Source organism: Protopterus annectens, chromosome 4.part1 (genome assembly GCF_019279795.1).
Source record: "Protopterus annectens isolate FY-2018-M chromosome 4.part1, PAN1.0, whole genome shotgun sequence".
Lineage (NCBI taxonomy): Eukaryota > Metazoa > Chordata > Ceratodontiformes > Protopteridae > Protopterus > Protopterus annectens.
This window is the reverse complement of record NC_056734.1, coordinates 627571650-627594716: the sequence shown is the minus strand read 5'-3', so window position 1 is coordinate 627594716 and position 23067 is coordinate 627571650. Positions and strand designations below refer to the sequence as shown.

The 23067-nt window shown below is 41.5% G+C and overlaps 1 protein-coding gene across 1 annotated transcript in view; it reads left to right on the top strand.

The window, feature by feature from the left end:
- PIK3CA (phosphatidylinositol-4,5-bisphosphate 3-kinase catalytic subunit alpha) overlaps positions 1 to 23067 on the top strand; it is a 1902358-nt gene that overhangs the window by 1749776 nt on the left and 129515 nt on the right. The window contains exon 29 of the mRNA XM_044070443.1: positions 10793 to 10910. Coding sequence (XP_043926378.1) covers positions 10793 to 10910 — 118 coding nt within the window. The remainder of the gene's footprint in view (positions 1 to 10792; positions 10911 to 23067) is intronic.

The window sequence follows — 23067 nt, the reverse complement described above, 5'->3', positions numbered from 1 at the left end:
GAGAATTACCAGAGGCTATGTTATTCCATTTGGTTCCCCACCAGAGAAAAAAGAGAGAGAATTCCTGATGATCCACCCAGTCAAATGGAATTGACAGCAGTGGAGGTTGCAAAGCAGCTAGAAAAGCAAGCTGTCCAGGAGGTCCCACCAGACCAGCAAGGATCCAGAGTTATTGAAGGTTATTTTTGGTTCTGAAAAAGCCACTGGACCTCAGGCCCATTCTGGACCTAAGCTACCTCAACCGGTTTGTAAAACAGAAAAAGTTCTGAATGGTCATGATTCAGTTTTTGAGAAAGTATGACTGGATGTGCTCAGTAGATCTCCAGAAAGCATACTATCATATTAAGGTAGCCAGGCAGTCCAGGAGATTTTTTCCATTTCCAGCTAGGAGCCAGTCATTTTCAATTCAGAGTTCTACCTTTTGGCCTCACCACAGCCCCCAGGGTGTTCACTATATGCATGGCAGTTGAGGCAGCATACCTCAGGCAGCAAGGGATCCAGGTGTTCCTCTACTTGGATGTCTAGCTCCTCAGTGCATCAACCAGGAATCTACTAATTCAGTGCAAGGACAACTTGCTCCACCTAGCTCTATACTTGGGGAATTATGATCATCCTTGCCAAAAGCCAGCTGCTACCAACGCAGATGATACAGTTCATAGTATGCCACCTTAACACAGCTACTCAGATAGCCAGACTTCCAAAATGTAGAATTCTGTCTCTGCATTAGACAGCTTCAGAGGTCATTCATCATCCCAACCCTCTAGCAGGACTTGTACCGAGACTACTGGGCTCTATGGCTGCATCAATCACACTAGTACCTCAGGCAAGATTCTATATGAGAGTCCTGCAATGGGCATTTTCAATGCAATGGTCTTAGATATTTTAAACCGTTCATGCCCCAGTACATCTCACACCAGTATGTAGGAACCATTAGTGTTTGACCTCACCGGTAGTAACATGGGGTTGGCTTATCTACTTCCTGTGATCACTGTGACCATGTACACTTCCCTTCTGGAATGGGGGGCTTTACAAAGGGAACACGGTTCAAGCCATATGGTCGTTGACAGACACCAGTCTTCATATCACCATCTTGGAGATGATGGCAGTCCTTCTAGCGTTTCTGGCATTTATGGACTCTCACCCCGAGGGTGTGATATCCATCCATGTGGACAACATGGTGTTGGGCTGGTGTATCAGCAAGCAAGGAGAAACTGTACATACCCACTGTGCCAAGAAGCCATGAGAGTGTGGCAGTGGGCAATGTCTTCCCAATACATTCTGGTCACAACACAGATCCTGGGAACTTTGCTTACAGACAAACTGAGCATGTCTGTTATTCTGTCCTACAAGTTGTCCTTCTGTTAAAAAGTGGTGACACTGATTTTCATTTGTTGGGGACAGCCTTGATGTGATCTTTTCGCTTCCCATCTAAACGACAAATGCAGCAGTTACTTTGACCTGATTCTTCCACAGGGATAGTTGCCAAGAGATGTTGTGGTCCACAGTTGGCACCAAGGTCTCCCTTATGCTTTTACACCCTTTCCTGTGACAACCAAATTTCTTCAGAAACCCATGAAGTACAAGGCAAAAGTAATTTTCATTGCGTTCATTTGGCCCCAGTAAGTTTGGTTTCCCTTTTTCCTACTCTCATTTGAAATACAATCTATAGGTGCTGGATCTGCATCCAGACCTCCTATTTCACTGTTCTGGTCAACCTCACGAGACATAACACCTTGAAATTGATTGCATTGTTTTTCCAATATTAATTTTGGCCAGATTTACCAGGCTGTCTTCTCCAGTCATTCATAGTTTATCCTCCTCACAAAAAACAAACACTAGGAAAGTTTATCATAGCAGATGGAAAAGATTCACTTTATGGGCTTCTTCCAAACGTTTAGACCCTTTTTTCAGTTTCACTACCATCTATTTTAGATTTCTTAGAGGAATTGTTTCGGAAAGGTTGTAGTTTTCCAACCATCAGAGTGCAGTTAGTTATTTCAAATTTTCATGTGGGCCAGAATCTAACTTCTATTGTAGCCTTGAAAATTTCCAAAGCATTTTTTTGAAGGGCAGTTTTCTCCTGAGACCCCCAGTCATGGATCCAGTTCATCCATGGGACATTACTATCATGCTACAGGCATTAAGTAGGGCTACCTTTGAGACCACATCTTCAGTGGACCAGAAATTTCCTTACCTGGAAAACAATCTTTTTAGTAGCAAAAGAATCCTTGGTGGAACACCGCTGTATATCCAAAACAAATGTATTCTCCAATAGAACACATAGAATGTAGAAAGATAAGCGCTTTCGGGTACAGGACCCTTCTTCAGATAAAAACACAGTTAAGATAGCATAAATTTAAATAAAAGCCTGCCAATAGAAAGTCAATAAAATACCCGCCTTTTCATTAAAGTTGGTTTCATGGGGATGACATCATTCAAACCCGGCCCCCTATGGGCCATCAATTCTATAATCCACTTTGACTCTATTAGCTCAATACGTTGTTGATATTAAACAATTTAAATTTATGCTATCTTAACTGTTTTTATCTGAAGAAGGGTCCTGTACCCGAAAGCGCTTATCTTTCTACATTCTGTGTGTTCTATTGGAGAATAAATTTGTTTTGGATATACAGCGGTGTACCACCAAGGATTCTTTTGTTACTTTGTTTGTTTTTGTTTTTTGGTTGGATCAAGTCAGCACCGAGCATTTTTTGGATTAATCTTTCTAGTAGCAATTACTTCCACCAGGAGGATTTCTGAGCTGCCAGGCTTTTTCTTGTAGACCTCTGTACCTTGTGTTTCACAAGGATAAGGGTATCTTTGCAAACTAATTCTCATTTCTTACTGAAAATGGCCACTGAAGCGAATCTTAATCAGTCTACCACTGTTCTTTCCAAATCTTTCAGGCAAAGGGAATGTACTCTACATTTGATAGATTTCCATCAACTTAATTTTTGTTAACATCACATGAAGGATTACAGGAATTCGAACCAACTTTTTTCTCCTTCTCAAAAACTAAATTGGGACAAGGAGTCTCTAAAGTAACATTGTCCAGGTGGCTTTCTGACTATATTTCCTTTGTTTATGACAAAATGGAGTTAACTTTACCTGGGAAACCAAAAGTTCATTCAGATAGGACTGTGGCTACCTCCACAGTCTTTTTTGCTAGAGTTCCCATTGATGAGATTTGTGCTGCTGCTGCTACTTGGTCCATAGTTCATACCTTTGTGTCACATTACAGGTTGGATCTACAGTCTAGATCTTGTATATCCTTTGGTTCCACCATACTAAGAAATATCCTTCCATCACATCACGCATTTTTTGGGTAGCTTGGGAACTTGTTCCAACTGTTGAATTGGACAGAAAAGACAACATTGGATATGAAGGTTATGTAGATCTGCATTGTCTGGTTCAACATTCCCTCCCTCTGTTCCCTAGCCTAAAATGTCATTTTTTTAGCTCCTTTACTGACTGGTTGGACCTGGCTAGGGGGGGGCCTTGTATTTTGCACAGCCTGTTGCTTTTCGGTGTCCCTTGTTGTTCAAGTTACGTTTAGTTAGTTAGGGCTTTATTGTTTTTTCACTTGGTTGTATGATAACTGCAGGCAGATAAACTCGATCTGAGGTAATCTGGAGATTAAAGGAAATTATGGGTAGGGGAGAAGCCAGTGTCCTCGATCCAAGCTTTTGAAAAAAGATCCAAGGTCAGATCGGATTGGATCTGATAGCCCAAATGTGTTGAAATGGACAGAAGAAGACAACATGGATCTAGCATTATGGTAAGTACATAACTAATGATGTTCTTCATGTTTCACTGTTGCAGTCATTACATTTGGGTTATCTGCTTGCAGGTAGCCCTCAGTCAGCCTGGTTATCAAAGTCTTGGGTCCTGTGTCAGTTGCTGTCTCACCTTCCATGACGTCAGGTAGTCACGGGTATAAAGCATGCAGCCGACACCATTACATCAGTCTTTCTTGCCGTGCGGTGCCCGAAGCAGAAGCAAGTTCGCAAGTGCCGGCCGGCCGACTCCTGAAATTTTCTTTTTCGAGTTTCAGATCCAAAGTCTTCAACTAAGCTAAGTACCCCGTTGGGGGTCCTTTTTCTTGGTCTAAACCCATGTTAGTAAAAGTTAACAATTGTATTTCTTGTGGAAAGTAAATACCTCATAAAGATTTTCATTCATACTGCATTCCTTGCTTAGGCCCAGACCACGACGTACCTCGCTGTCTGTTTTGTGCCTTATTCAAACCTCAAACTATTCGACGTCGGTTCATTTTCACATCTAAATATTTTGGTACTCAGTTCAATTATCCAGAAATGGCTTTGGTAAGCCACCCAAATACCGACATTCCAAAAAAACGCAAAGATAAAGACAGAGACAGACCGCATAGGTCCAAAGCTGCTGACGACGCTTCTCCTAAGCTAGTCGCCAGTTCGCCGGTACTCAGTGAGACACTTTCGCAGACCCTGATACCTGCTACTTCAGATTCGCAGGCCTCTACTGAGACCCATTCGGAGTCCGGTATGCCGTGAGATGCTTCTTCGACTGTGGAACCTGCGGATGTCTCTACCTTGGATAGGTCTGGAGCTGCTGTGCAGGCACTGGCTTCTGAGGGTGTATTCATACCTACTGACTTGCATATTAAACCAACACCATCTTCCTCTTCAAGGCCTAAAACTCGATCCACGCCTAGAAAACAGACATCCAGCCTGCATGGTCAGGCCCCTATGCCTAAAAAACAAATGATAAGAATGGCTGAAGACCTTATTACTCTAATCAGGGGAAGCCACCCTTCTCCCTCTAATAGACCTAGAACTGATGTTCCTTCTGATCAGGATTCTGAAATTTGTTTCCTCTGATGACCAGGAGTTTCCCTTATCTACCTATGAGGATTCTGATGCAGATGACTCAATTCCCTCTGCTTCCCCTCTAGAGGATTTCTCTTTTGGTGAAAATTTGCATGCTCTTAGGGAGCATTTCCGCTGGGAAAGCCAGGATTACTCTGACTCCAAAATGAGCCTTAGGGAATTCTTACTCCTACCTCAACACAGGTCTGTAGCTATTCCTCCTGTACTGGACATTGTAGATGATGTTTTCTTGGAATCTAGCCTGGCCCCTGACACTTTATCTCCGGCTCCCAAAAACCAGACAAGTATTACAGAGTACCTGACTCTCACGAGTTCCTCTTCAAGAATCCTACTACGGATCCTGAGACCATTTCACAGGGACCCAAAGGCATTAAGGCTATTACTGCCAAAAACCCTACCCCCTCTGATAGAGATTCCAGGGCCCTGGACAGATGGGGTAAGAAGGTATACATTTCTGCAATCTTGGCCATTAAGGCCTTAAAATACCAGTTTCATATGTTAAAGTATCAGCAACATATTATTGGATTGCTTAAACAGAAAATGATGTTGATTCCTGACTTTGCTGAAAATAAAGAATTACAGGATTTAATGCATTCTGCTGAACAAGTTGGAAAACATACTTTGCAATGTGGTTTTGATTCATTAGAGGCATCTTGCAAGGCTGCTGTCACTGGGTCTGTACTGGCATGCTTGGCTTAAGGAGCAATCTTTGCCAGATTATGTTAAAGCTAAGTTACTAGATGCTCCCTTAAACCAAGACCGCCTGTTTGGCAACAAAGCAGAAGTAGTACTGAAAAGATGGAGGAAAAAGCTAAATCTGTGCAAACTGTTAAAGATTTCCTGCAAGTACAGCCTCCCATATTTAGTAAGCACTGGCCTTCTAAGAATTGGTCCTTTCCTGCCTCTTCCAGGCTTTCTCAGTCCAAACCCAGAACCAGCAGACCACCCAGGCTTCAGTCTCAAGGTACTCACAGGCCTAAGCAATGGGGGGCTTCCACTTCCAAAGTTGGGAATAGTAAGACACCCCCTATGGTAAACTGTCACAATGACTTAACTTTAAACCTTCCAAGCCCTGCTCTACTGACTGTTCCTTTAGGGGGAAAGATCGCCCTGCATGCAAAAAACTGGGAATTCATTACCAAAGACAAATGGGTTTTAAATATAGTTTCCCAAGGATACAGATTCCACTCCTTACCAGCCCCAAACGGTTGGCCAGACCTACCCCCAAATCAGTGGGCAGAGGCTCAAAAGCAGGTTCTCTCTCTTCTAAACATCAGGACTATTCAACCTGTCCCAGAAGAGGAATTGGGGCAAGGTTTTTACTCAAGACTTTTCCTGGTACCCAGAAAAGACAATTCATGACATCCTATCCTGGACCTGTCTATCCTAAACACTTTTTTGGTAATCCCAAAATTCAAAATGCTAACTCTTCATCAGCTGCTTCCCATGCTAGGCAAAAATGCCTGGTTGGCAACACTGGATTTAAAAGAAGCCTTCCTGCACATCCCAATAAGGGAATCTCACAGAAGATACCTATGCTTCAGAGCAGGCTATATGCACTATCAGTTCTCTGCACTGTCCTTTGGCTTATCTACTGCACCCAGGGTATTCACAAAGTGCCTAGCTCCAGTCATTGCATTTTGCAGGCAAAGAAATATTCAGATATACCTATACCTGGAATTGTGTCTAATTCAGGCAGAAAGCCAGGACATACTATTAAATCATCTGACATTTGTAAAGAAATTACTAACTTCTCTGGGGTACTCCATAAACGAAAAGAAATCACATCTAGTACCCTGCCAACAAATTGTATTCCTGGGAGCAACCTTGAATACAACTTCCCAGATGGCCTACCTCACTCCAGAGAAACAAAGTTAATTTGACAGCCTACTTCAAACTACTGCCACAAAGACCCAGCTATCTGCAAGGAAAATACTGTAAGCCCTGGGGTTCATGGCCCCTTACATTTTACTAATTCCATATGCAAGACTGCATATGAGGAAGCTACAATGGTATGTAAAAAGCCTATGTTGTCAACATTCTCAGGACCTAGAATCAATGATTCCTATCATCCCTTGCTTAAAGACCGAGTTCCTTTGGTGGGCAGAGGCCTGCCACCACAACAAGGGACTGCCATTCACTCTACCCCCCTGCCACCCAAACCCTAACAACAGACGCATCAGACTCTGCATGGGGGGCTCACTTGGCAGGACAGTGCATTCAGGGCAAATGGAACCAGAGTCAAATGCACCTGCATATCAATCAAAAAGAAATGTTAGCTGTACAGAATGCTCTGACAGCCTTCAAAGACCACATTCTTCCAGGACAATTATTGGTAAAGACGGACAACACCACTGCTATGTGGTACATAAACAAGCAGGGAGAACACAGCCTTGAGCTACCAAGTGCACCTACAAGTTCAATTCCTGCCAGGCAAGTTAAATACACTGGCAGATGACCTAAGCAGAAATCTCATGGACCCACATGAGTGGAAACTGGAACCAAAGATATTCAACATTTTGAGAAACAAATGGGAGAGACCAGAGATAGACCTGTTTGCCTCCCCTCAGAACTACCAATTGGACAAATTGCGCACAAGGACTCCCCACAGAAAAGCTTAGAAAGTGGATGCCCTGTCCTTCACCTGAAAAACCTATCAGTTTATGCCTTCCCCCCTCTGCCTCTCCTCTCCAAAGTGCTACTAAAGATCAAACAGGACAAACCAAGGGCAATACTTATTGCACCAGACTGGCCACTCCAACACTGATACCCCCTCCTGCGCAGTGTGTCATTTCTGGAATCATGGCACCTGCCTCAGACCCCTGCCCTGCTGTCCCAGCAGGAGAGCCAGATTCTGCACCCACAGTTTCAAACTGCTAATTACATGATCTCTCCATTACCATCCCTCAGTAAGCAAGTGATGGAGGTAATTCTGGAGGCAAGGAGGCCTAGTACTAGAAAATCCTATGCTGAAAAATGGAAAAGATTCTGTTCCTGGAGCCAAACTCAGGGGATAGACACAACAGTGCCCAATTTTACTGCACATTCTTCAATCCTTAACTAAAATGCTTCACAAGGGCCTTTCCTTTTCTTCCATCAAAATTCATGCCTCGGCCATTTCAGCTCATTATAATACAGAGCCCCACCCCTCTTCTATCATCCACTGCTGAAGCAATTCCTCAGAGGGGCCAGAAACTTAAGACCACCTAGGAGAGCCCCTACGCCAGCCTGGGACCTTAACTTTGTATTGGAAAAGCTCACTCTACCTCCCTTTGAGCCAGCTGCAAATGCAGAGTTGAAATTCCTTTCTTGGAAAACGGCCTTCCTTCTAGCAATCACTTCAGCAAGAAGGGTGTCTGAATTACAGGCCCTCATGGCAGTGGAGCCTTTCATCATCTTTCATGTGGACAGGGTGTCCCTCAGGACCAATCCCTCCTTTATGCCCAAGGTGGTATACAGTGTTGCTCTTAATCAGTCCATTCATTTGCCAACCTTCTTTTCTAATCCACAGAACAAAGGGGAACGAATACTGCACTCCTTGGATGTGCACAGACAACTTAGATTTTATTTGGACAGGACTAAGCCTCTCAGGAAATCTGAACAGCTGCTAGTTGCATTTGCTGCAGGGGCAGAGGGGAAGGCCATTTCAAAGCAAATAATTTCTAAGTGGATAGGCCACTGCATTCATTTCTGCTATAAGCACCACGGAAAACCTACCCCACAGGTGATAAGACCACATTCCACCAGGGCTGCATCTACCTCTGCAGCCTTTCTCAGAGGTGTCCCTACCAGGGACAATCCTAGAAGTTGCTACCTGGAGTTCTGTACATACATTCACCAAACATTACCACATTACCACTTGCCAATTTTTTTCAAAATCCAGACCTGGTTTTGCCACTGCAGTCTTGCAGGGCCTTATAACTGGTCCTAATGCTATCTAATTGCCTCCTCCCTTCCTTAGCTTTTGGAATCTACCCAAATGTAATGACTGCAGCAGTGAAACACGAAGAGCATAGTACAGTTGTGTATACTTACCATAAATGTAGATGTTTGAGTGTATTCACTGTTGCAGTCCTGGTTACCCTCCCTCCAGTCCCCTGAATTCTACTGACTGTACCTCTACTCTTGTTTACCATGCTTAAAGCTTTCTGGTGTATTTGCTTTTTGTTGGAGGTGTAACCTTGTATATAATTGCTTCCCATTATGGGGGCACCTGACATCTGTGGCAAGAAAAACTGATGCAATGGCGTTGGCTGCATGCTTTATACCCCTGACTACCTGACGTCATGGAAGATGAGACGGCAACTGATGCAGGACCCAAGACTTGGATAATCAGGCAACTGAGGGCTATCTGCAAGCAGATAATCCAAATGTAATGACTGCAACAGTGAATACACTCGAACATCTACATTTATGGTAAGTGTACACAGCTGCACTTTTTCTTATTATCCTCTTACTTTTATGAGCTATTAAAAGCCATACTACCCTACTCATCAATTAATGCACACTTATTGACCATTTCTGCATGCCTGCTTCTAGACCTGCCACTGCCTTCTAGGCTTGAAGTAAAGCAGTTTCTTAAAGGTGTCTTTCATTTAAATCCACCTAGAAAAGCGATTCCACCTTTCTGGGACCTTATTTGTCTGACCATTTGAACCAGTTGATTCCACTTCTCTAAAATTGTATAAATGGAAAACAATGCTTTTAGTAAACTTTACTTCTGCTGGAAGTGTTAGAGTTCCAACCCTGATGTCATCTCTTCCTTTCCTTATCTTCCTTAAGGACAGGGTTTCTCTAAGGGTCAGTCTTTCATTTATGCCTTCAATGGTCAGTTAGCTCTCCCTCAATCATTTAATCCATTCTCTGGATGTACACAGGCAGTTCAGATTTTGAGTAAGAACAAAGGCATTCGCAAGACTGACCAGTTTTTTGTTTCCTCCCAGGAAGCCAAGTTGGGAAACATGGTCTCTAAACAAACTATTGCTAACTAGATTTCTAAATCTATTTCCTTTTGCTACATTCATTATGGAAAATATTTACCTTCCTCAGTTAAAACCCATTATACTAGAGCAGTTGCCTCTTCTGGAGCCTTTTACAAAGGAATTGATTCAAGAGCCATTCTAGAAGCAGCAACTTGGTCTTCTGTGCACACCTTTACCAAGCACTATAGGGTAGATGCCTTCTCTAGATACAAAGCTTCCTTTCCCAGGTCTGTGCTGTCTGGAATAATTGAAAGCTCTCCTAAGGCCTGATCCATCCACCCTTTTCTACTCACTCAGTAAGCTTTGGGAATCACCCAACAGTTTGGAAAACTGCAACAGTAATGTAAGGGAGGACATAGTATAGTTGTGTAAGAACGTACACTGTTCCTTCCCCCACCCTTCTATCTTCCTTTGTCTTTTACTGGGTTATGCCCTCTGTTTTTGAGAGGGAGACGCCTTCTGCCTTCTCCCTTCTTAGCTGACTTTTGCCTGTCTTGTATCTTTCCACTGATATCTTCAGATCTCCTGACTTTGAAGTAGTTTGAATTTTTCACATTTATGAGCCCTCACACCCACAGACAATAGGTTGTATGTGGGACATATGGCTCATTGGAAGGTTTTGGCACCACCAGCCGGATGTCCAGGTAATGTGATGAGATAACCCAACAGTTTGAAATACTGCAACAGTGATCAGTAAGTCAGCTACTGTTATAGTTAAGTTCTTGCACAGTTTTGTGAGTTTCGTATTTCTTTGCCTCAGCTTGCATGATAATCTCTTGGCCATATGCAGGGCAGTAGGCTGTCAAGTACTCAGTCTCAGGGGGCTATGAATGGTAGAGAAATCTAAGAGAAAATGATTGTCATTGCATACAAATACCTATGAGTGTAAAATCAGTGTGGAAACAAGCAATATTTTGTATTGTTTCTTTTTTTTCTTTGTAGGTATGATGCAGCTATCGATTTGTTTACACGCTCATGTGCAGGTTATTGTGTTGCCACTTTCATTTTGGGTATTGGTGATCGTCATAATAGTAATATCATGGTGAAAGAAGATGGGCAGGTAAGTAGACTATCACATTAAGTAGCCATATGGCTTTTTCTTGATGATTTAGGAGCACTGTTGTCTGAGTGAAGTACTGTTTACACAGTCTGTAAGTGATATGGAAGATTTAACAGCAACTTAAATCAAAGAAATTAGCAGTTCACACCCCTGACTCAGTTGTGCTCTTTTTTTTTCTTGCATTGTGTGTTTGACAAGGATAAGGGTTGATAGCTCATCATAGTGGACTGTTTTTTGCCCCACTGAAAGAAAAAAAAGTACAAGTAGATAACTTTGAAGGGGACTTTGAAGAATAATTCATTTTCCAGTAACTCACTTAATCAATTTCATGATTGTGGAGAAGTCTGAGCCAATCCCTGCACTGTTTTGATGCAAGGCATTGAAACTATTCTTGATGGACTCTAGTCCATTATAAGTTGCGCATGTAATTTGAAGGATCACCAGTACATCTAAGGCATGTCTTTGGGATGTAGGAGGAAACCAGAGCACTTAACAAAAAAAAAAAAAAAACATGCATACATAGCGAGAACATGTAGATTCCATGCAGAAGGTGCTACAGCCAAAAACCAAATTGGAGAACCGCACTGAGAAGCAACAGCAGTGACCACTGTTTATTTATTTATTTATTATTTATTTGACATTTGTTAACCGGGATGATCCAACTGGGTAAAACCCTTTTTCAGTGGAGGCCCAGGGAGAAAATCTCCACATAGACTATAATACAATTACAGTCAGATACAGTAAAAAAACAAATATTTACAAAAATTAACAATATCAGCAGTAATAAATATATCTAATAACTATCAGAAAGGAGTAAGGAGATAGAGAAGATTACAGACAAGCAATAGGATGATAGTAGGAAGGAAGCAGAGGTAGAGTAGGGGAGGAGCTCAAGTAGGATGATTACAGAGACAAGACCAGATACTATTAAGATGCAATTTTAGTGTTTTTTTTTTTTAATTCATGGACATTTGAGATAGTTCTCAAGGGTAGAGGAAGTTTATTCCAATGGGAGGCAAGAGAAGAGCTGATGACATGCTGTCCAATAGATTTCATAGGTTTATAAATTTGAAGTAGATGTTGATCAGAACTTCTGAGAGAGAGGAGTGCTGAGAGACTAGGACATTTGTTAGGTTTGTTCAGTATGGAACGAATAACTCGAAGTTGAGTAAATAAGAGTTGGTTAGGAAACTCTAGCCAGTTAAGAAACTTCAGAGCCAGACAATGATGAGATTTAAAAGTCTAGTTGGAAGTGAATCTGGCTACTTTATTGTAGGTAGATTCTAATTTGAAAAGGAGAGAAGACTGTAGATTAGTTAGGATTTGTGAGCCATAAAAGAGATTAGGAAGAAGGAAGGCATGGGCAAGTGACATTCTAGCATCCAGGGTGAGGATCCTTTTATTTCTATACAATAAACCGAGCTTTTGGTGAGTTTACTTAATACAGTGATGTACATGTAAGTCAAATTTGAGCTTATCATCTATGGTCACACCAAGGAGCTTAGTATGAGTTTCAGGGGAAAGGAAAGTATTATTTAGAGAGGAGATGGTAAATGATGATTTCAGGTGGTAGAGGGATTTGGGGAGGAAAAGGAGAAGTTTAGTTTTTTTTTAGGTTAAGAATGAGCTGATTATTAGATAGCCAGCATTCAGTAAGATTTAATGTTTTTTGTGTGAGACAATAGATCAGTACGGTTATCAGCAAAGGAGATAATAGTGGAGTCATCAGCAAACTGAATGAGAGAGGACTGGAACAAGCTTGGTAGAGATGGTTAGTAAAGATGTTAAAAAGAAGGGACCTAGAACTGAGCCTTGTGGAACACCCATATTAATAGGGAGAAAGGGGGAGAAAGAGAGTACCTCAGACACACAAATAGCTGTTTTCTTATCCCATATCTGATCCTGCAGTTGTTTCTTTATAGGTTTGTAGGTAAGTACTTTGCTAGCTGCCCTTGCTAGTCATTTTAAGCCTAGCCAGTTTCCCTTTTTGTTTGAAATAACCTATTCCATTTGGTTATAGACTGGACTTACCCATACCATGGTCTATATGACGATAATTTGAGGGGACCCATACATGGAATAAAGAATTTAGAAGTTGCCTGTGTCCATTAATAGTAGAGGGGGCAGTCCTGTGGTAAATGTTCTTTCTCCCATCAATAGATGCAAGTTGTACTTTAATATGGACTGGGATGAACTTTGTTTTATGTAGATGGATAGTCTGTTCCAGAGGAGCAGTACCCTCTGTGAAATATACCTGTCCCTCCAGACCATTCTGCTGATTTTGAAGAAGAGGTTTAGATCCATAGATTGAGTAATTCTGATGCCATTTAACTAGCTGATGGTGCAGTAAACCCATCAGTATTGGGTAGGAGGATGCCTTGAATGCCAGACACAGGCCACCTCTTAGCAGTCTGTAGGATACAGAGTATAGTGACAGGGCTTTCAATCAGTCCATGTAGGATGTTTTTTAGGCCTTTATCCTTTTAGTAAGGTATCTTTGTGGGTGTTACAGTTGTTGCATGTCTCTGGACAAGACATATGCAAAAGGGGACATTATATTCAATGAATGGCCTAATAAGGGCTGAATAAAGGTGGACAGTGACATCCCTACATCTAAATATAATCCCTTTGTTTATAAACTGCGCAATATAGAAGGACTTTCTTATAACAATGGACGCAGGTTGGTCAGACGTTAGGTCACTGTCCACATAAGTTCCCAAATCCCGAACAACTGAGCCAATTCTTAGGGGGTGTATTGACAATGTGGTAGTTCCTTGAAGTTAGATGACTTCCCAGAGGATACAGTAATGCATTTTTTTGCATTTAGTTTCAGTCCATGATTTTGGCATCAGTTATGTATTTGGAACAAAACTTCCTGCTGGATTTTAAGTCATTTGGAGATTCACTGACTGCTCCTAGTTTGCACTCGTCTGCAAACTTAGGCAGAGACCTTGGATATTGGCTTTTACTTCAGTAAAGTAGGTACCAAACAAGATAAGTTACAGCACAGAGTCCTTGGAGACTCTGTTGGTGACTGGTTTCTTTGTGGGGGTAACTTCCCCTATTTTGATTTCCTCCATCCTATCCGTGAGCCAGATAGCAATCCAGCAAGTGACATAGGTGTTTATTCCCACTTTAACTTTTCTACTATGCCTGAGTAGGGAATTGTGTCAAAACTTTTTCCATTGAATTGCATATGAGGCTGGTTAGACTTGCGGGTCTGTGGAAGGTCCTTCCTTATGCAGGAGAATGACTGCAGCTGTTCTCCATTTACTTGGCACAAGACCTGCATGGAGGCTGAGATTGAACAGTGTTAAAGGTGTGGCTAAGTCATGCTTCATATCATTTAAGCTACATCCAGATATATTGTCATGTCCTATAAATGCAGTACTTTTAGCTTTTGATAGCAGTTTTAGGACATGGTCTTGTGTGATAGCTGGAGGCGAACCAGTTTGAGGTATATCTTAAAAGGACAGCTGGAGGGGAGAGTGGGCAAAGTTTGAACTAAATTTATCTGCTAGTGGTTTTGCTGTGTCTTCAGCCTCACTTGTAGGTAGCATCATTCTGAATCAGCTCAGTGCATTGTGATTTTGAGATTACAACCTAACTTAAAATGCCTTGTGATTGTCTTCAGCTTTGGTAGCTGTTTTAGCTTCAAACTTGGCTTTTGTGGATTTTATTAAGCTCCTGAGTTGTTTATTTCAATGACAAGGGCTTTTAACCTTATGGGAATTGCACTACTTTGGTCAGAATTATTTTCCCATTATCATAAAGCTTGTTGATGTTATGGTTCCACCATGTGGGCTTATTTCTTGTTTTTGCCCTGCTCTTGTTCTTATGGAGTGCAGCTTCATCTTCGCAGCTGTTTACATGCTGGTATGGTATGATTGTGTACTTTTCTGTATTTTCAGTGGAGGTAACTGGGTTTGGTGAGGATTTGAAGCTTGCCAGTTAACAGTAGATAGTCTTAAAGAAATTTCTAGAGGCATATTGGGTGGAAGGGATCTCTAGTTTTAGTTCTGTTTTGAAAGTCAGACCTACCAAAGCCATCTGCTACTAAAGATTGTGAATGCTAGTCCCAGTCCCTCTGACAAGGATGGGGATGCTTTTGATAGATATGGGAAGAATGTTTATTCTTATGCTGCCTTGACTTCAAGAATACTGAACTGCCAGGCTCACGTGTTAAAATGTTTGCTGACTTCTTTTGAGAACGTGAGAAAATTAACTGTTCAGAGGTAAAATTTCATTAAATTGCTTACTTGTGTCTGCTACTCAAGTAATCAAATTCCTGTTATAGTACTCTTTATGATTCTGCTGATGCTGTCTCCTGAGCTGCTGCCACTGATTTGCTTATGAGAAGATTTGCTTGGTTACAGTCTCAAAATATACTAGAAGATGTTAAAGCTGAGATATTAAATTCTCCCCTTGACAAAGATATTTTGTTTGGCCCTTCTGTTGTTGATGTCCTTAAAAGATTTGATGAAAGAGCGAAATAGATTCAGGGGTTCCCTGTATCTTTCAACTCTCCTTTTCCAAGTTCAGTAAAACCTTGCCTTCTAATTCAGGGGCATATTTCAAGAATGAAAATAAGCAGCCTCAACAAAATTAAAATGAATAGAATTTCAAAATGCAATGGCAAGGAGACTGAAAGAAGAAAGGGGAGCCTCTCGGAACCAAAGAAAGTCAGAATGCATCTTCCCCAGTGGCATCAGATTATCTCAGATATTTTGTTTCTGGGTATCTCTCAGCAGGCATACAGATGGCAATGGGAAGTCCCTTGCTCCTTTTCAAAGGATCCTTCCTCATATTGTAAAGCAAACATCCCTGTTTCCTCCAGTTGTGAAGCACATGCTGTCTCAAAAGGGTGATAGAACTAGTACCTTAGATCATATAGGCAAAGGTTTTTATTCAAGGATCTTTCTGGTGCCTGAGAAGAATTTTAAAAGATGCTCATCACATTCCAGTTTCCAAAAAATGCAGGTATTTTTAAGGTTTTTGTATCTGGGTTACATTATCAGTTCTTTGTCTTACCCTTTGTTCTATCTATTGCACCAAGGATATTTACAAAGTGCCTGGCTCCAGACTTCAGGACATTCACTTATTTTCATATTTTGATGATTATCTTGTAGTTGCAGATTATTTTTGCAATTGTTAACATTACCTGATATGTCAAAAAATTCCTGTTCAGTCTAGGATTTCAATTGAATTTACAGAAATTAATTCTTTCCCTTCCCACAAAATATATTTTCTGCAATGTCTTCTGTATACTTCCCTAGGAAGAGCTTTTCTTCCTCTGGATAAAGTTGAGGTGTGCAAAGAAATCTTCCTGAACTTTTCTAGCCAATCTCTGACATCTGCCAGGGAATTTCAAAGATTTCTGGGTTTTATGACTGCTGATTATCAAGATACCTTTGGCCAGACTTCATGTGAAAACAAATCAGTGATACATCAAGTCATTCTAGTCTTAGCATCAGCATCCTTTATTTTTCTCAAATTCCAGTTCTGGGGGTTGTAAAAGGGATGTACTATAGTGTGTGGACCAGTTGTGTCTCAATCTAGGTCTCTCCTTCCACCTTCCTTTCAGCCTGCACAACAGATGCTTCAAATATTGCTTGAGAAGGCTGTGTCAAAAGGGGGTTAAAGTGCGAGGTCTGTTGAAAAAACAGGACAGACAAAAACATGTAGCTGTCAAAGAGAAGATACCAGTAATCAGTACTTTAAAAACTTTAAACCATTTCTGGTCTCCAGGACCTCTGCAAGTTATCATAAACAACACCTCAATGATTTGGTGTATAAACAAAGGGGAGGGGGGTACCAGACTTGCTATAATTTCTTGAGCATTAGCAACTCAGCTCATTTTAACGCTTCAGGCTTCATGCTTTGTCAGTGCAAAATGTTGTAGCAGAAAAACTGAGCAGAGCAGGACAATCCCTTATGAATAGAAGCTACATTTGTTGGTATTCCAGGAATGAATCCAACTGTGGGAGACCCTCAAAAAGTCTGTTCGTCTCCTTTCAAAATGGACAGTGAGGTTTTGCACCAGGATTCTGTACAGACAGGCCTGCTAGACAGATGCCTTCTCATTCTTCTGGATGAGAATGTTCTCATATGCTTTTACACCATTTCCACCGATACCCAGTGTAGATCTAAAGATCCAGAAGGACTCCCCAAAATAGTGGTGGTAAGTCTCCCTTTTGACCCAGGCAATAGTGGTTCTCCCTTCTTTGAAGAATGTTTGAAAACAGTTGACGGCCTGCATGATAGAATTTTGATACCCTTAAGGCAGTTTTTTCCCAGGGGACACAGTAGCAGGTACTAAAAGAGGATAAAAAAACTGTTTCTATGAAATTATATGTGCAAGTGGAAGAGATTTTGTAGTTGGTGCTATGCAAAGAACCAGGACCCTCTTAAGGTATGTATGCCTCTGGTTTTGTAAAACTCGTGCGAGTTGTTATCCTCTGGCATTTTATACTCAACTGTCAAGATTCATCTTTCGGTCATTTCTGCTTGCTTGCCCTTGTAAAGCCCCCCTTTTTTCCTGTCCTCAAATCAAACCAATTTTGAAAGTGGTTTTCCATATCAGTCTGTCTAGAAAACTGGTGGCTCCTCCTTGGGATCTTAATTTTATGCATGAAAAACTACCACTTCTTCCATTTGTACCAGCTCATTAGGCTGACTTGAGATTCTTTACTAGTGAAACTTATTTATTCAAGCTCTTATGGTGAGTCAATCTTTCCTCATTTTCCAAAAGTACAGGGTTTCTTTGAAAAAGTATCTTTCTATTCTGCATAAAGCAGTTTCAGAGTTCACTTTGAACCAATCTATTAATTGTCCTATATTCTTTCCAATACCCTAAAACAGGGGAAAAAGAATCTTACATAATCCGGATGTCCACAGGCAATTCAGGTACTACTTGAACAAAACAAAGTACTTCAGGGAGGACAGTCAGCTATTTGTTTACTATGAAGGTAAGAAAAAAGGAAAACCAGTGTCAAAGCAGAGTTTCTAGATGGCTGTCTCATGTTATCTTCTTCATCTACTTTCACCATAATGGTTCACTTCCACACAGGATCAGAACTCGTCGTACCAGGGTTTTGGCTTCTCCTGTAGCTTTTTGGAAAGGAGTTGGCTCGAAGTCTTATAGATGCAGCAATGTGGTCTTCGGTTTATAATTTCACAAAGCATTTTAAACTGGATTCCTTTTCCAAGTCCAGAACAGGCTTTGCTGGGACCATTATCCAGAGGCTTGTGGATTCTTAAATTATTTCCGGCTCTCAGTATAATCCTAAGCTGTGGTAATTTATCCATATAGCTTAGGTTACTGCAGCAGTGATCTAATGTTGAACACAGTACAGCTGTGTAAGTAAACTTTCCGTAACAGTAGATGTTCTAATAGATCACTGTTGTAGTAGGCATCCCCTCCCTCCACCCCCTTATTCTGTTTTAGGTGTATTGCCAGGGTGTGGATGTATATACTCCATAAATATTTGTAAATGCATATATGTTTTATTTTCCTTTCCTACCATTTACCTTTCAGAGCTCTAACCTCCATTCTTGAGGCAAGATACCTATCCAGCTTTGACTGCTGCTTTCATATTTCTCTCCTCAAGCTACACAGCAGTTAGGGCACGTGGTAGTTACCCAAAAACTTTGAAAGCTGGCCAGTGGTAATGTCCTTAGCAGGATTTAGCCCATACAGCTTAGACTACTGCAACAGTGGTCTATTAGAACATCTAGTGTTATGGTCAATTTACTTATGCAGCTATACTTTTAAGTAAATGCTACTTGCACACATTTCATCAAGTTAATTGTGCTACAGTGCTAGTGCTTCTAAAGTAATGTATATTACCCTGGTTATATTGCAACAGTGCCATTTGGCCTTGGTACTTAATGTACTGTGAACATGTAGTTAAACTTAATCCTCATGTATACTCCTAGTTTATTTATTGTAGTACTCCGTGTTATCACTAGAAATACTTTTTATAATGTTGCATTGTTTTTTTGCAGCAGGACAACAAATAGAGCTTGTAGTCATTAATGACATTTGCGATCCAGTCTGTCTTCAGTCCTTTTCTCACACACACAGTTGTCCTGGCACATGCTTCTATAAAAGCCAGCTTGTGCTTTTCAGAACAGTTGATCACAGTTATATGTTTAATGTGTTCTATGTGTTTCACTGTTGCAGCCATAACTTATGGGATTTCCTGCTGTGCAAGCCCTTGACCGGCCTGACTACCAGAGAATTTTCTTCAAGAGAAAATTTTTCTTTTGAAGCCAGCGAATGCCCTGACCGACGTCAAGATGTCTGGTGTATAAAGGGAGTCAGCCAGCACCATAAACTCAGTTTTTAATTGATGTCAGAGCTAGAAGCAGAGTATCAGTGCATTGGTCAGTCTGCAACAGAGAAAGAAGACATCTGAAGCTAAGTACGCTGTTGGGGAGCTTCTCATGTTTCTTGACTAATGTCAGAGAAAGTTAATTATCCCCACTGTGGCAAGCAGATAACACACTGGGGCTTTCACTCCTTTTGTATAACTTGTTTGGGCCCAGAGCACAGCATACCGAACACTGTCAGTTCTGTGCTCGCTTTAACAGTAGAACAGTTAAGTGTAGGGCTTTGATTTTAGCTAAGCACTTCAGAGAGTTGCTATTGCCTTCGCATACTTTGTCGTCCGCTGGTCGGGCTGAGGTGATCTCCCTATGCATAAGAAGGAAAATTACCCAAGTCTTGGGTTACCAGGTGATGCTGATGTGCCATCGCCCATAACTCCTAGGATTTTTATCATGGAAGAAGGTGAGACACCTTTGCAGTTCCCTCTGAAAACTGAGGTTGTTGCACAGGCCTCTTCTGAGACCTGTTTAGAATCCAATGCGCCTCTAGGTCCTCCTCCTCCTCCTGCACAAACTGAAGGACTTAGCTCATTGGTTGAATCCAGAACTGCTTTGCAGATTCTGGTTTCTGATTACCACTCTGACTGACAAAGGGGTGTCCAGAGTTTCTTGTCGTTGGGAAGATCACCTCTTCACTGTCCTTGGGATTTGGCTGTCTGCATCCTGGCTTTAGAGTAGACATTGCCCTCCGGTCCATGCCTAAGACCTCATATAAAAAGGCTGCTTCCAGCTTACTTCTGCCAAATCCTACCGGCTACCATTCCCAAACTCACACCTATCAACAGACCTAGTTAGATTGGCTGAGGATTTGATCACCAGAGATCCAGATGCCTGTCTCTCCTAGGTGCTGCTGCTGAATCTTCTCCTGGTAAAAGAAAAAGGATATATTTCTCCCCTATGAGTCTTCTGATTCCTTTTTACTCTGAGGATGATAATGATGAATCTATCTTTCAGGAAGGTTTATCTATTGCTTCCTGATTCTGATGAAAACCTTGCCTCACCCCCCCCCCCCCGAGGGCATTTCCTTTGGGGTGACCCAACATACCCTAAGGAAACACTCTCAGTGGGAAGCACAAGACTATCCACAATCAAAGAAGTAGTTTAGGGTAGTTTTATAACTCCTTGAGTATCAACCTCTTGCCATTCCTCCAGTCTTAAAGTTGGTGGACGATGTCTTGCTGGATTGAAGCCAGATACCTCCCCTTGGAAATCTAAATTCACACAGATGTCTTTTCAAGAACCCTGTAGCGGATCTTGAAGTGGTGACTCAGGCTGCTAAGGGAGCTAAACATAGCACTTCAAAAAAAAAATCCCCTGCTAACTGATAAATCAAGAACCTTGGACAGGTTCAGAAAGAAAGTCTCTACATCTGCAACCCTGGTCATGAAGGCTTTGAATTGCCAGTTTCATATGTGAAGTATCAGGAAACTATTTTAAATCAGATGAAGCAAAAACTGGTGGAGATTGAAAATAAGGCCTTCTCCAAAGAACTGCTAGATTTGTACAAGTATTGCTCTCAAGTAGCTAAGCACTCTTTTCATTGTGGCTGTGATGCTCTGGAAGCATCCAGTAGGGCAGTAGCAACAGGATCCCTCATTAGAAGACAGGCCTGGCTAAACGAAAAGTCCCTCTCTGAACATGTGCAATCCAGTCTCTTGGATGCTCCTTTGGACAAAATTTCCTTTTTAGCCCGAAGGCTGAAGGTCATGCTTAAGAAGATGAAGGATAAGGCCAAGTCCATACAAAAGAGTTAAGGACTTTCTTCAGGTTCAGCCTCCTCACTTTAGTTGCAGTAAATGTAGCAGAAGTGGTCCTTTCTGGTCTACCAGTCTAAACCTAGACATTGAAGACCTTGTAGGGAAAATAGTCAAAAATATCACCATCGAACCGAGACAGTGGCATGCAGATTCCAATAGGCCTGTGAGATCCCACCAACAGGGACCCAGCAAGCATCAATTGTGACTTTTACATGACACTCTTTCCCCTTCCCTCTCCCCTCCAGTTCCCACCCTCTCTCCCTACCCCCTGTCAGAATTGGACTCTTATTACCAGGGATCAGTGGGTACTCAAAAATCATACTAAGAGGTTGCAAACTCCAGTTTAAATAGCCTCTAATTAAATCAGCTTTCCCAGATATTCCACCAACCCAAGAGAGTCCTAAAAGCAAATAGAGGTCCTGTGCACTCAAGGCTTTGTGAAACCAATACTAAACATATTACAAGGATAATAATTCTACTCAAGGCTTTTCCTAGTTCCCAAACAAGAAGGTACCTGAAGGCCGATTCTGAACCTGTCAAGGTTCAACAGATTCTTGCAGGTACGAAAATTCAGACACTGAGCCGAGTGGAAGAGGGGCATTGACTACAACTCTGATCTGAGATATATAACAATAAGTATCCTTTTTTTTTTTTTTTTTTTTTTTGCTTATTTTTACTAGTTATTGCTTCTAGCAATTTATGTATAGCACTTTTTATTGCCTGCTGCATACTTTTACTGTATTTTATTGCTATTAACTAATCTGCACAGTTAAACTAAAATTGTCTGCCTTACAGGGCCTGATAAATAAGGTTTTTACTGTCACACTGTTTGTTAAGCTTTTTACCTAGTTTCACTGTGTGAAAGGTATTAACGGGACATTTTCTCTACTTGTTCAGCACCTATTTGTTCGTTCTGATTTCTTGCCAAGGAGTGTATCATATAACTGATTTGTTTGCAGTTAAAAGCATTTTGTAGAGTCTCCTTGATCCAGTATCTGTTTAAAACTTTAATTTTGTGGCTCACTGCTGTTCTTCTGCTGTGATAAACATTTTTGTAGTGTTTTCTGTCTTTGTAGGCTAGTAGCTTTAGTATTGTTCCCCACCCTTCCGCCATGTTGGTGTCATGCTGTTATACTTGGTGGCTTTGCAGTTGCCCGCCCCTACTGTAAATTTGATCTGGGACACTCCTCCCAGTCAAGTGTCATTGGCTCATTCTACCTAATACAGAGAGAACATTTGAGAAGAGCAGCCCACTTAGTTTCCTAACCTTGAATTATATTCTGCTTTTCCTCTCTCTTGTTCCTTTACAAAAATAAATTGGTAGAATCTCCCTGTGTTCTGCTTAACTGTAACAAAAAAAATTTATGCTCGTTTCCGGCCTTTCCTGTAACTAGTCTAGTCCAGATACAGATTTGCTGTATCCAGTACTGTTTGTAAGCTCCTGAGGCCTCCAAACCTGTCTGTGTTGGAGGGAAGCCTGCTAGCTTATCAGTGGGAGTGGTAAGCACTGGGTAACCTATCTACCACATAAGGAGTGGTTTCTGGCCCAGAAGTTGTAGTTATTGGCCGTTTGGGCAATTTTTCCATCTCTTTCAACTTCCTGATTTAAAAGCCCGCATTTGCACTTGTTTCTTTCCTGTAACTAGTCTAGTTCAGATACAGATTCTTAGTTTTAGCACTTGAATTTGCTTATTCATGCTCAGCACTTGTGCAGAACTTGTAAACACTAAAGCTACAAATTACTACAGCACTCAACCTTCCTCATTACCTAGAGGAAAACAGTTTTTGTACTTACTTTCCTCACATGCTTAGAGAAAAACCGCTCTTGTGCTCACTTGTTTAGAGGAAAATAGTTTTTTATTCAGGCATGTCCAAGGGTCAGCTCCCAGTGTTCTCTCCTGTCTATCTGATGAATCTGGGCATCTTGGGGCAATGTAGCAATTGCCTCATGTACACAGACAACCCTCTCCTCCTACCACCCAACACTACAACCTGTGAAAGATGCACTT